The sequence below is a fragment of the Cebidichthys violaceus genome, unplaced genomic scaffold, assembly GCF_023349555.1.
Source record: "Cebidichthys violaceus isolate CVI_PGR_0920_01 unplaced genomic scaffold, fCebVio1.0.p SCAF_19, whole genome shotgun sequence".
NCBI classification, from domain to species: domain Eukaryota; kingdom Metazoa; phylum Chordata; class Actinopteri; order Perciformes; family Stichaeidae; genus Cebidichthys; species Cebidichthys violaceus.
Window position 1 is genome coordinate 5,553,694 of NW_027176361.1, and position 14,031 is coordinate 5,567,724.

At 41.0% G+C, this 14,031-nt stretch overlaps 1 protein-coding gene across 1 annotated transcript; it reads left to right on the plus strand.

The window, feature by feature from the left end:
• Positions 1-7,521: 7,521 nt before the first annotated feature.
• Positions 7,522-13,451, plus strand: LOC137874590 (E3 ubiquitin-protein ligase ZFP91-like). The gene is made up of 11 exons (XM_068713355.1): positions 7,522-8,168; positions 8,549-8,580; positions 8,680-8,805; positions 8,911-8,947; positions 9,059-9,145; positions 9,271-9,435; positions 9,705-9,755; positions 9,831-9,909; positions 10,030-10,144; positions 10,338-10,437; positions 11,495-13,451. Exons 1-11 carry the CDS (start codon positions 7,834-7,836, stop codon positions 12,336-12,338), a joined length of 1,971 nt encoding a protein of 656 aa, XP_068569456.1. The 5' UTR covers positions 7,522-7,833; the 3' UTR covers positions 12,339-13,451.
• The last annotated feature ends 580 nt before the right edge of the window (positions 13,452-14,031 follow it).

The window sequence follows — 14,031 nt, forward strand, 5'->3', positions numbered from 1 at the left end:
TAGGTGCGATAGTTCTAAGTGCTGCTGTTATAGATGCGGCAGTTGTAGAAGTGGCAGTTGAATGTGTGGCTGATGTAGATGCTTTAGTCATAGTAGCGGCTGTTATAGGTGCTGCAGTTGTAGGTACGGTTGTTGTAGGGGCTGCTGTCAAAGGTGCTGCTGTTGTAGGTGCCGCAAATGTAGGTGCAGCAGTCGAAGGTGCGGCAGTTGTAGGTGCTTCAGTCGTAGGTGCCGCTGTTGTAGGTGCCGCTGTTGTAGGTACGGCTGTTGTATGGGCTACAGTTGTAGCTGCTGCTGTTGTACGTTCTGCAGTTGTAGGTGCCACTGTTGTAGTTGCCGCTGTTGTAGGTACGGGTGTTTTAGGGGCTGCAGTTGTAGCTGCTGCAGTTTTAAGAGTGGCAGTTGTAGATGCTGCAGTTGTAGGTGCTGCAGTCATAGATGCTGCTGTTGTAGGTGCTACAGTCATAGATGCTGCTGTTGTAAGTGCTGCAATCGTAGGTGCGGCAGTTGTAGGTGCTGCAGTCGTAGGTGCTGCCGTTGCAGTTGCTGCAGTCGAAGGTGTGGCTGTTGTAGGTGCCGCTGTTGTAAATATGGCTATTGTAGGGGCTGCAGTCATAGGTCCTGCTGTTTTAGGTAACACAAATGTAGGTGCTGCAGTCGTAGGTGAGCCAGTTGGAGGTGCTGAAGTCGTAGGTGCGGCTGTTGTAATTGCTACTGTTGTAGATGCTGCAGTTGCAGGCACGGCATTCATTGGTGCTGTAGTTGCAGATGCTGCTGTTGTAAGTGCCGTAGTTGTAGGTGCTGCAGTCGTAGGTGCTGCAGTCTTAAGTGATGCTGTTGTAGGTATTGCAGTCGTAGGTGAGGCTGTTGTAGATGCTGCAGTCATAGGTGCTGCCGTTGTAGTTGCTGTAGTCGTAGGTGTGGCTGTTGTAGGTACCACAGTTGTAGGTGCTGCAGTCGTAGGTGCGGCAGTTGGAGGTGCTGAAGACGTAGGTGCGGCTGTTGTAGGTGCCACTGTTGTAGGTACGGCTATTGTCGGGGCTGCAGTCGTAGGTGCGGCTGTTGTAGGTGTGACTGTTGTAGGGGCTGCAGTCGTAGATACGGCAGTTGTAGGTGCTGTAGTTGTAAGTGCTACTGTTGTTGGTGCTGCTCTTGTATGTGCTTCAGTCGTAGGTGCTACTGTTGTAGGTGCTGCAGCTGTAGGTCCTGCTGTTGTAGGTTTAGCAGTTGTAGATGCTGGAGACGTAGGTGCTGCCATTGTAGGTGCTGCAGTTGAAGGCGCAGCGTTCGTAGGTGTGGCAGTCGTAGGTGCGGCAGTTGCAGGTACTGCCGTTGTAGGTGCGGCAGTTGTAGGTGGTGCTGTTGTAGATGCTGCTGTTGTAGGTGCCGCAGTTGTCATTGCTGATGTTGTAGATGCCGCAGGCGTAGCCGCAGCAGTTGTAGGTGCTGCAGTTGTAGGTGCAGCTGTTGATGTAGGTGCCTCTATTCTAGGTGCTGCAGTTGTAGGGGCTGCAGTTGTAGGTGCTGCTGTTGTAGGTGCCGCTGTTGTAGGTGCGGAAGTTGTAGGTTCTATTGTTGTGGGTTTAGCAGTTGTAAGTGCTTTAGAAGTAGGTGCTGCAGTTGTCTGTGCTGCTGTTGTAGAAGACGCAGTTGTCTGTGCTGCTGTTGTAGGTGCCGCAGTTGTAGGTGCCGCAGTTGTAGGTGCTGCTGTTATAGCTGCTGCTGTTGTAGATACAGTTGTTGTAGGGGCTGCAGTCGTAGGTGTTGCTGTTGTGAGTGTTGCAGCTGTAGACGCAGCATTTGTATGTGCTTTAGTTGTGGGTGCTGCAGTTGTAGGTGCAGCCGTTGTAGGTGCAACTGTAGTTGTAGTTAAGTCTGTTGTCAGTGCTTCTGTTGTAGGTTTCGCAGTAGTAGGTGCTGCAGTTGTAGCCTTGGCAGTTGTACGTGCGGCTGTTGTAGATGCTGCAGACGTAGGTTTGGCTGTTGTAGAAGACGCAGTTGTTGGTGCCGCTGTTGTAGGTGCTGCTGTAGTAAGTGCTGCAGCTGTAGACGCGGCATTTGTATGTGCTTCAGTCGTGGGTGCTGCAGTTGTAGGTGCAGCTGTTGTTGTAGTTGCGGCTGTTGTAAGTGCTTCTGTTGTAGGTGCCGCAGTTGTAGGTTCTGCAGTTGTAGCCTTGGCAGTTGTAGGTGCGGCTGCAACTGCTAAACCCACAACAATAGAACCTACAACTGCAGGTTCTATTGTGGGTTTAGCAGTTGTAGCTGCTTTAGACGTAGGTGGTGCTGTTGTAGGTGCTGTAGTTGTAGATGCTGCTGTTGTAGAAGATGCAGTTGACTGTGCTGCTGTTGTAGCTGCTGCTGTTGTAGATACGTTTGTTGTAGGGGCTGCAGTCGTAGGTGCTGCTGTTGTAAGTGCTGCAGCTGTAGACGCAGCATTTGTATGTGCTTCAGTCGTGGGTGCTGCAGTTGTAGGTGCTGCCGTTGTTGTAGTTGCGGCTGTTGTAAGTGCTGTAGTCATAGGTGCGGTTATTGTAGGTTCTGCAGTCGTCGGTGCTGCTGTTGTAGCTGCTGCTGTTGTAAGGACATTTGTTGTAGTTGCTGCAGTTGTAGATGCTGCTGTTGTAAGGACATTTGTTGTAGGTGCTGCAGTTGTAGATGCTGCTGTTGTAAGTACTGCAGCTGTAGATGTGGCATTTGTATGTGCTTTAGACGTAGGTGCTGCAGTTGTCGGTGTTGCTGTTGTAGGTGCTGCTGTTGTAGGTGCCGCAGTTGTAGGTGCTGCAGTTGTAGATGCTGCTGTTGTAGAAGACGCAGTTGTTGTTGGTGCTGCTGTTGTAGGTGCCGCAGTTGTAGGTGCTGCTGTTGTAAGTGCTGCAGCTGTAGACGTGGCATTTGTATGTGCTTCAGTCGTGGGTGCTGCAGTTGTAGGTGCAGCTGTTGTTGTAGTTGCGGCTGTTGTAAGTGCTTCTGTTGTAGGTGCCGCAGTTGTAGGTTCTGCAGTTGTAGCCTTGGCAGTTGTAGGTGCGGCTGCAACTGCTAAACCCACAACAATAGAACCTACAACTGCAGGTTCTATTGTGGGTTTAGCAGTTGTAGCTGCTTTAGACGTAGGTGGTGCTGTTGTAGGTGCTGTAGTTGTAGATGCTGCTGTTGTAGAAGATGCAGTTGACTGTGCTGCTGTTGTAGCTGCTGCTGTTGTAGATACGTTTGTTGTAGGGGCTGCAGTCGTAGGTGCTGCTGTTGTAAGTGCTGCAGCTGTAGACGCAGCATTTGTATGTGCTTCAGTCGTGGGTGCTGCAGTTGTAGGTGCAGCCGTTGTTGTAGTTGCGGCTGTTGTAAGTGCTGTAGTCGTAGGTGCGGTTATTGTAGGTTCTGCAGTCGTCGGTGCTGCAGTTGTAGATGCTGCTGTTGTAAGTACTGCAGCTGTAGATGTGGCATTTGTATGTGCTTTAGACGTAGGTGCTGCAGTTGTCTGTGTTGCTGTTGTAGGTGCTGCTGTTGTAGAAGAAGCAGTTGTCGGTGCTGCTGTTGTAGGTGCCGCATTTATATATGTTGCTGTTGTCGGTGCGGCAGTTGTAGGTTCTGCAGATGTTGCCTTGGCAGTTCTAGGTGCTGCTGTTGTAAGTGCTGCAGTTGCAGCAATCGTTGGTGCTGTAGTAGTCGGTGCTGCTGTTGTAGGTACAGCTGTTTTTGTAGTCGCAGCAGTTGTCGCTGCTCCAGTCGTAGGTGCAGCAGTTGTATGTGCTGCTGCGGTTGTAGGCGCTGCTGTTGTAGGTGCTGCTGTTGTAAGTGCTGCAGTTGTAGGAGTGGCTGTTGTAGGTGCCGTGGTAAAAGTAACTAAATTATTATTATTAAAAATGTATATCAAAACAGTTTACTTTTTGCGTTACTTAACCATTCATGATATTATGGTTCTAATACATTAATATACACATTGAATGACATTTTGGCAAGAACTCTCCCATAACTTTATTTTTTGTTTTTCACCACAACTTTTCAACTCAAGAACCTTTAAAAACAATCAAACAACTTACCTATCAGAATAAGGAAAATCGATACTATCCGTCCAACAGCCATCTCGTTTTCTTCTGAATCTATAAAATCAAACAAAACAGAGATTTTCTCAGAGACACATTATGTCAAAAGATTTTACGCTACAGTTATTACTGACTACAATTACAACTTTTTAAAACAATAGCTTTAACATTCACCATTTTTTCCGTATATATCCTACCCCTAGTGTTCAAATTTGAACTAGATTACCAGCAATTTTACAAATTCAAGTCACTGGGAACAGTGGTTATCAGTTATTTTTGATAAAAGGCCCAGTACCTTCACACAGTTAGTCCACAAGACCTGATTTTAGCCTCCCAAAGTCAATGCAATACAAAGGCAAAAAGAAACTATGTCAGGTTTTCAGAATTTAGTGCTAAAACTGAACCGTCTGAAAAATTCCACCTGATTCTTCACACCTCACCGACACATTTCTTCTCATATTCTATCTTCAATTTCTCGTGTTTGTTTTTCATAACTTCTTATCCAATTTTCGCTAACCAATCACTAGAGATCAATGTATCTGCCTAAATGCAATGTCAATTTAAGTTGACAGATATGTGTTGCCATGACAACAGATTTTGTGCCAGTGTTTTAAGAGTGGAGCCGAGCCAGTTAAAAGAGAAAGCTGGAAAAACTGAACTAGCCTAAGATGTCTGGCGATATTGAATTTGACATGCCGTAAATGTTAAATGAATTTGTTATTCACAGGCCATTGAGTTAACAATCAAAGATGTTGGGATAATTCTCCCATATAGACCAGACGTCTATTCTGGGAGGATTTGTGTAAATGTTTCAGATTACTTGGATTTTTGTACATATTACAAAAATATCTGACAACAAAAAGGGCCTACTGGAAATCCCCTGGTCCATTCCTTCCTACAGAAGTGTAAAAATGCGAAGTTATTTTCAGGTTTTAGGACTCATTCCTCCAGCATTCTATTGATACTGTGTAATTGTCCATAAAACAGGTGAATGGAAACACATTTAATGTAATTCCTATTCAAAAACAGGATTGTACCTGTGAACATCAACATCAACACATAGTTTCATAGGATAGTGTCTGGGACCTTTGTCACAGCCCCCACCTATCCGTTCTTTCTTTCTCTCTTTCTCTCTCTCTCTCACTCACACACACACACACACACAGACACACACACACAAAACACCAGTAGTGTTCTTCTACTTCTAGAGAAACACCAACACAAAACATCTTAAAATGTCATTTACATAGTGAGTAAAACACAACTTGTACTTGAGTTGGAATTCAAATGAGCTGAAAAGGAATCTAAAGTTCGCAATCGTAAAATCTAAACTTCGCACTGACCTTTCAACACCATTCGTCTCTCATCTTGCATGGATCTTACACTGATAGGTGTAACGAAAAGCAATCTAATGTTGTCTCACGAAACCAGTTCTACCTGCTATAATCACACCTGTCAGTCATCATAGCAGTGACAACAATGGGAAGGCATCTGTATATTGTTAAACAGGCTGCTGTTCGCAGATTATGTATGAAGGAAGATTTCGGTGTGCGCAAATGTGTTCCATCTGTAATAGCGATTCGTCTGACAGCAGAGCCTGTTTGGATGAGCATGACTTTTCACTGGTAAAAGTGACAAAACAACAAATAGTTATTGTTGTGAGGAAGCTGTTCCTCCCAGTTCCTGGCACATGTTCTGATGGTTCTCATGGACATAAATAGCATCCTGTTCAGCATCAATCCTACCAGTTTATTTTGGCACAGTCATGAGCATAAAAATTCCTTTGAATTCAAGTTACCCTGACACACCCATCAAACTTAATTGTCTTGATTCAGTGGCTGAAAGCTGAAGCTATTTCATGCAGAAGTTGTTTTGTGTTGAGCTGGTAAGAACATAAAACATGAAAAATAAAGAACAATCTTACATAGGGGAGATTGCTCTCTTTTCCAATACCCTGCATACACTCATATCCACATTTCTGTTAGACGCCCAATGCATCATTGGCCTACAGTCTGATCTGTTGGCCATAAAGCAGCAGTGCTGGAGCAGACTGGGTTTAATATAGTATAAAAATATATGATAATGTAAAATGAAACACATAAATAGAATTTAAAATAAATATAAACAATAAACAGAAGAGTAAATCCAGTGTGGTTATATTGCAGTAAGAGAAATGAATAAATAGTCACAAATTTAATTTAGTGAAAGACTGTGGCAATCAGAAGTTTAAAAATTTTTGACTTTGGGAACAGTGAGCAAATCTGTCTCGACAATTCATATAAGAGCAACAGATCATAAATGTAATTTGCCCTAAATCATTTAGGACTTACATTTTTTTTTTAAATGTTGACATACAGGAAGCTGTGCAAGGATCTGACAACCGGAGTGATGTTTTACACTTTCTTAATCTTAATCCATTTCTTTCTTGCTGAGATGTGTACATTCTTGCTGTAATTCAAGGTGAAAAAAGGGCAGATTTTGCAATATTTTTAATGTGAATATTAGAATGTAGGTCTGAGTCGGTGACTACACCAAGATTTCTGACTTGGTTTGATGTCTTTAACATTGAGCACTGCTTTATAAGCGTTTGTCTTTGGCACCAAAACATTTTTTTGTTGTATTTTTAATTGAAACTTTGCACACCCAATCACTGATTTGTTCAATAATGTCCTGGCTCAAAGCCACCTCATTGTTATTGCCTTTAAATGAAAATGATCCCTCTACACAAGACCCACTGATCCTCCACATACCGTATGTTCTGAAAATAATTATTATAATCTGCAGTGAAAACCTTTCAAATTTGTCTGCCTGTACATTCCGATGCATTTTAGATATGTCTTGGTATTTATTCAGAACTAGTAACTCTCTGGCCCTTCCCAACCTTCAAATTTCAGCATCACATCTGTACCATATGTAACCATACTACATTGTTGGCACTCAAGAGTGGACAGTACTTCATGATCCACTTGGCAGTAGACTTGTCACCTTACATACCTGTTGTGACACAGCCTCACTGGGATTAGACTGTCTATTAGTGACCCCATGCTACATTATACAAAATGATTTGTCTGTTTAGATATTTATGAATTTATTTTTATGGATTTAATTGTTTTACATTCTCCAATGTAAGAGGCAATTAGGCTGTAGGTTAAAGAAAAGTAATTAATGGTAGTATCAAACTATTTTAAATGTGTGCCATTAAATGAAAGACACTAATAAATCAAAAAATATATTTTTAAATAGTCTAATTACATTATGGGACTCATGGGACCAAAATAACTGAGATAGATTCATATTGTAACAGGTTTAGCACAACTGCATGAAAACTAAGATCTAAAACGCATGCCTAAATGCAGAGATCCATGAGTTTTAAATTATAACTACATATCCCATAATCACCTTTTTCAATTAGTATGGAAGCCCTTGAGTCCAAACATAATATTTTCGCATATCTGCGCTACTGCTGCAGCTGCTCTTAAAGGAGACGCATCCCAAACGGGCCTATACTCGGTTTAAGAAATATGAGGTTTGCTATAGCTTTAAGAGGTAGATAATGTTAAATGTTTCTAGAATTAAATTATCATACAACGTTAACTTTGTTCTATTAATAAGCGAGTTTTTTAAACGCTAAAAGTCTCTACGACTCAACATTACCATTACTCTTGACCGAGCTAACATAACTTGGTCCCAAAAGGGCCTTCAATGTTACGTTGGTATTACATGTTCTATGTTCATAATTAACGTTAGGTCAACTAACGCTAATTACAAAGGTCTGTAAGGGTCATAACAGTTAAATATGAGCAGCATGGACACGGAGGAAGACGAGGTTTCGGGTATTCGTCCTGGGATTGAGATAACCGGAGACTCAACGGAGGCCGCCCATCCATCCTCGGACTCGACTGAACTGTCAAGCGGGAGAAGAGGAAGTAAAAGGCTAATGAAAACCACAGTAACCTCTCCGGAGTTCGGTGACTCTGGGTCGGGTGTTCGAGTTTTACGAGCCAGGGTAGTTGGAGCTGGCAGGACTAACGTTAATAATTCCACGAATGCCACTTACAGGCAAACACCTAACGTTAAGAGTATGCACCGTGGACGTGGGAGACCTGTGGGATCACGCTCCAAAAACACACAGTAAGTGTCTGCACAAACGCACGTCAAATACTTTGCAGTACACTAGCACTATTGCAACAAACTAACTAACTAACGTTTCGTATCACTCTCAGAGGCTAGTTAGTACTAGTGAGATTGCACTGCAAGGACGCTTAGGGCTGTGATTGTAGGAAGTGTGCTGTGGGGGTTCTTAAAGCTATAGGTTTACCAGATGTTGAAACCCAAACAAATGAGTTAAATGCATGCGTTGTCCTGTCTGTGCTCTTGTTATCCTGTTATTTTTCACTTTTCAAAGGGCAGTTGAGTTATAACTTACTGTGTATATTCCAAGGTATACTACAGATGTTTTTTTTATTTATTTGCACCTGGCTTTTATTTACTGTAGACTCTCTCTCACACAGACCAGCAGTAAAGAAATCCACAGCCAAAAATGGTAAAAAGACACAAAAGTCCTATTCATCTATTTGTAGGAATCTTGTCATTGCTATGTAATACATCTGTCACTAATGCTTGGGCACTCTCACCTCATCAGCATCCAAACACACTCTTGGATCAAAGCTGTCCAAATCTAGAGAAGGCAAAGGAAGACCTCCAACCCAAGCCTCTCGCACCACACCAGCATCAACAGCATGTAAACCTGAAGCGGAGATGGAGGCTGGTAAGACAAATACCACTTGCAGTTTTTTTACTACATACAATAAGACTAGGATCAACGGCAATCATCTGAAATTAAAAGAACATATTCATTATCTCTGTTTTTCAGGAGAGGAAACAGGTGCTTTGAAAGGAAGCAATGACAAGTGAGTGGTATACATCTTATTGAATGAGCAACAGAGAAAATGTTGGAATTCATGTTTGATTTGCCAGGGTGAATTTAATTGTGGCCAGTGTGGTGTGGATGTCCATATTAGCATTGCAGATCCAGATGCAGCTCTTGACGAGGACCCTCCATTCAGAGATGACCCCAAAGACCTCATCTATAAACCCGAGACAAAGACGTATGCTGAGCTCACTGCCTTTCCATAATGACCATTAGTCCTGAATGTTACTTTATATACAAACATGACGAATGTTAAAATGTTAGCTTCAATAGTAAATTAAGCTTTATCTCTTAACTCCTTAGGGAAAAATCAAGGCGGAATACAACGTTAAAACAAAAGGAAGTCAAGAAAGAGGAGTCAGAAAAGGAGGAAGAAGAAGAAGAAGATGACAATAAAAAGGAAGAATCAACAGAGATTGTTGTGCAGAGTGAAGATGGAGTGGGTTATAACACAGCGCCACCCAGGAAGTAAGCAAAATATGGTTTGATCATTAGTTAATGGAACAGAAAGACTGATGGCTGAACAAGCCGACAATAGGTTTCTTTCATACCTCATTGTTACCTGAAGCCGCACGCCCTCACCAACGTCTGACAGCCTGCTTACTGACAAAATGTTTGCACATTACATCATGAAGGAACTTAACAATATAGATATGATCCTATTGGACGTTTGGAAGGCAGGATTAAAGTATTGGTCGGCATTTTAAATTCTGTTTTGTAATCTGTTTTCATTCTAGGAGAGGCCGACAACAAAAAGATGACAAAGGCCCTCGGCTGCCAAAACAAAGGTAACGGTCTTGTAGTTGTATTACTCACTAGTATTTGTATCAACTATGATTATTATACAATTTCTGTCGCCATAGGAAGAAGCCCCCAGTGCAGTACGTCCGCTGTGAAATTGAGGGCTGTGGTACTGTCTTGGCCCACCCACGTTACCTACAGGTTTGCCGTCCTGTCAACTTTTTTTCGTTCTGTTTTAGATCTGTGAACTTACCTTAAGGTGCAAAGTTGGGTGCTTTTTACTGTAATATTTACTCCTTTTCTCTCATCTCTTTATTTCAGCACCATATCAAATACCAGCACTTGCTTAAAAAGAAGTATGTGTGTGATCACCCCTCGTGTGGGCGATTGTTTCGTCTGCAGAAGCAGCTGTTGCGCCATGCAAAACATCATACAGGTGATGTCATGGCACAAATGTGTATTTACTCAGTATCAAGACTGGCAATATACCTTATGTGTATTTGAGTATGAAAATAGTGATTATAATTTCTGAGCTGCTTGAAATGCCAAGGTGGTAAGTGAAAACCTTACATTTTCTGTGTCTATCCTGTCATGTAGTTTATTTATTCTGCTTGTCATCTGTACTTCAGATCAAAGGGACTACATCTGTGAATATTGTGCTCGTGCCTTCAAGAGCTCCCATAACCTGGCTGTGCACAGGATGATTCACACAGGAGAAAAGCCAATCCAGTGAGTAGCAAACTGCACAATATCATGTCACAGTGTGTGCTGTGGGCCAGGAAGAACTTGAAGTCTGGCTTATAGCCATTATTACAAGTAAGAAAGCACATTATTTCAGTTCAGTCTTATTTATGTAGAAATGAACCATTTAAAATAACCCCATAATACATATTGTCCTTAGTTCTTCCTTTAATGTTAACTACAAACATTCTCAGTGTTGCTTGCATGTAGAAATTCATTTTTTATGCTTTTTTTGTAAAATCTTTTTTTTTTTTTTTTTTTTTAAACACACAAGGCTTCAGAAGATAACACACACATCAAACTTTGTTCTCATTGTTAGCTATTAAAGCGCTTCCCGTCACCTCACTGTTTTGATAAATGGAGCTAAGTTACTTGAATCCTCTACAGTTCACAGAATTAACAATACAATACATACAGTTTATAGTGTATAATAGTATATCAGGATATGAAATGAGAAATAAATTACAATCCATTTTTATAAATGACTTTCTTAACTGTACCTATTGATGAATCTGCATCATCCTGAGTTTTTGACACTCATATTTAGATATTGTGATAACAGCCTTTTCTGTCTGTCATTTCATTATGTGATGCAATTTTGTTGATTGTTTTTTTTTTTAACTTAAATACAGTTCTGAGGTACTTGTACTTTACTTGAGTATTTCAATTTTGTTATTTATTACTTCAACTCCAGCACATTTATCTGACTATTATGAGCATATACATTTTTAGTATACTGTAGAAAACTGCTAGAATCAGTAATATAGCATTATTTATTAATCCATTACAATACCATTTTAAATACTTCATATGAATGTATCAATAATAGTAATGATCCCAAAGTATACAGTATAATATAGCTATCACTGAGACCTTTTTGCCTGCATAGTGAGTACTTTTACTCACTATGTTTTACTTTATTTTTACTTTCACCACTGATTCTGAGTAAATTGTAGTGAAATTGGAGGTCAAGTGTTCACAGATGAGACTCGAGCGTCGGGTCCGTTCAGACTGTAACCTGGTCTTTGTCTCCACCCTGTGGCAGATGTGAGATCTGCGGCTTCACCTGCCGTCAGAAGGCCTCCTTAAACTGGCACATGAAGAAGCACGATGCAGAATCCTCCTACCAGTTCTCTTGCTCCATTTGTAGCAAAAAGTTTGAGAAAAAGGACTCCGTTGTTGCACACAAGGCCAAGAGCCACCCTGAGGTGCTCATAGCTGAAGCCCTGGCAGCTAATGGGGGCTCAGTAATATGCGGTCCCGCCTCGATCCCAGAGACTGTCCCAGTGCTCACCCAGCCCAACCAACCCTCTGTCAGTCTGGAGAATCAGGAAGTAGTGAATAGTACGCTCACTCCACTACAGCAGGTGGGGCTCCCGCTCCCCCCACAGACACAGATAGATGTATCTCTGGGCCAGTTTCTCCAACTGCCCACGCACCAAGTGGTGCAGGTGGCACATCAGCAGCAAGCCCCCACCTTGCTGCACCTCACGGCTGCTACTCCTACTAATTTATCCAGCATCAGCCACCCCCAGCTCATCCAGCTCTCCACCCATCCTGCCAGCACCGCCACGTCCATGACCGTCGCGGACCCTCAGAGCACCCTGCTCACCCTGAGCTCCGTCACCACACTGGCCTCCACAGCCTCCCTGGCTTCCCAGCAGGCTATGCAGTGGGGCAGGGAGACCGATGAGGACGAACACTTACCAGGGGAGGGTGAGCTGTGGGACAGGGTGGTGGTGGGTGGCGCTCATCAGGATGTAGGGGAAATGATGTGGGAGAGTAACGAGGAAAGAAGGAAGGAAGATGAGGGGATTGAATGGGAGAGGGAAGGAGGGAGACAGATTCTTTTACAGTGTGCCGAGGTTCATGGAGATAGTTTAATCTAGATAAAAGGCCACAAAATGTAAACAGGAACTTAATGCACAGGGAAGTTTTGATTTAAGAAAGGAACAAAAGACTGAAGGACATGTCAAAACTTAAAGCTGACATTCTAAATATTTAAAATTATAGACTTTATGTCCATGGAGTGTAACGCAGTAGTTATACAAAGTATGTAGCTTCACAGAGCTACTTATATCAGGGAGTATGATTTATTATGTTATAGATTACATACACTTCTTTTACCACTTACTGAATATTTTGTGACTCTTGTGTTTGTATATATGTGTGTATGTGAAATCATTTTTAGAGATTAAAAAGACTGCAAGATGATAGTACATATTGTACAAAAAGTAACAAATGACATATATATAGATATCCCTCATGTCCATATGTGAATGAATGAATAATTTGGTCAACTCTAGTAGTTTTAGTTCCTTAAAACTTTCAGAACAAATTAACTGTGAGCAACAACTAAATGAGTTTCTTGAAGTAAAAAAATCTTTGTTGTAAGATTACAATGAAAGACATATTACAAAAAAAATAATAAAATTTTTAGTCTGGGCCTTTAGACAAATCTACTTTGACGGACAGAAATCTATACTAATTTAATATAATAATATTTAGAAATTCTTTGAGATAGGCAAGATCTTTTCTTTCACAGCAGACATTTTGACTTTTTATAGTAGGAAAAGCACAAGTGTTACTAATATTATTGATGACTCAAGTTTTTTTTAATTTATGTGTCCAAGTCAGTCATGACAGTGAGCCAGCATCCTATGCAACATGTTAAAATGTCTTTTGTGGAAAAGGCCTGTAAGAAAAGATCTAAAATGCCTTCCTTGTATTCACTGTCTTTGTCCTAAATTGTGCCACTTCCCTTCCAAATTGAACTGAACCATCTGATTTAATTTGTTACAGATTGTTGCCTTAATATATTTTTTTCACAGTTAAGACTATGCAGGCAGCAGTATAAGGATGGAAATAGTTTTTCTCATTCATTTTCTTTTGAAGCAATCTAAGATAATAAAATATACCTCTGTGCACTGCCACTACTACTGAGCACTCGTAATCTTATGATCTTAATTTATTAGAAAATGTGTTCAGATTAATAATAATAAACAAACTGTGTTTTGAAGTTGTTGTCTTTTATTCTTGACACATTCTTTAAAGAAGTTGATACATGTCTAGTTGATTTATGTATAAGGAACATAACGCACTAATTAACATCAATATGATTTAGTGGGATTTAGCTAAATTACTATATCTGTCAACATTTTAATGAAAAACAACATTAAAGTACATATGAAAACATATATTTGAATTTTGTTAACGGTCTAATAATTGATCTACCCACACTGATGCCCATATTGAATCCTCATGAATACACCTAATGGAAAATCTTTATGATATACCCATTAAATCAAACTTCATTTAGAAAACAAAAGATCATCTCTATTATATGTTTTTAATCCAACTTTGTTTACAACAATCACCAGGGTATTGTCTTTACAAACCATCAAAAAAAAGGAAATATAATAACCACACAAAATAATCCATCGATAACAGCATTCTTAATTAGTTTATTTAGTTTAGTCGAAATTGTAATTTGCAAATAATATTACATTAATTACATTTGAGAAGGAAAAGGTTTGTGTACATTTGTGAGTACATTTTGGAAAATCGAATTGGTCAGAACAT

Excerpts from the sequence above, each read along its gene's own strand:
- LOC137874590 (XM_068713355.1), top strand. The coding sequence starts at position 7,834 with ATGAGCAGCATGGACACGGAGGAAGACGAGGTTTCGGGTATTCGTCCT. Across the intron at positions 8,169-8,548 it reads TCACGCTCCAAAAACACACA|ACCAGCAGTAAAGAAATCCA; the intron begins GTAAGTGTCTGC and ends TCTCTCACACAG. Across the intron at positions 9,436-9,704 it reads AACACAGCGCCACCCAGGAA|GAGAGGCCGACAACAAAAAG; the intron begins GTAAGCAAAATA and ends TTTTCATTCTAG.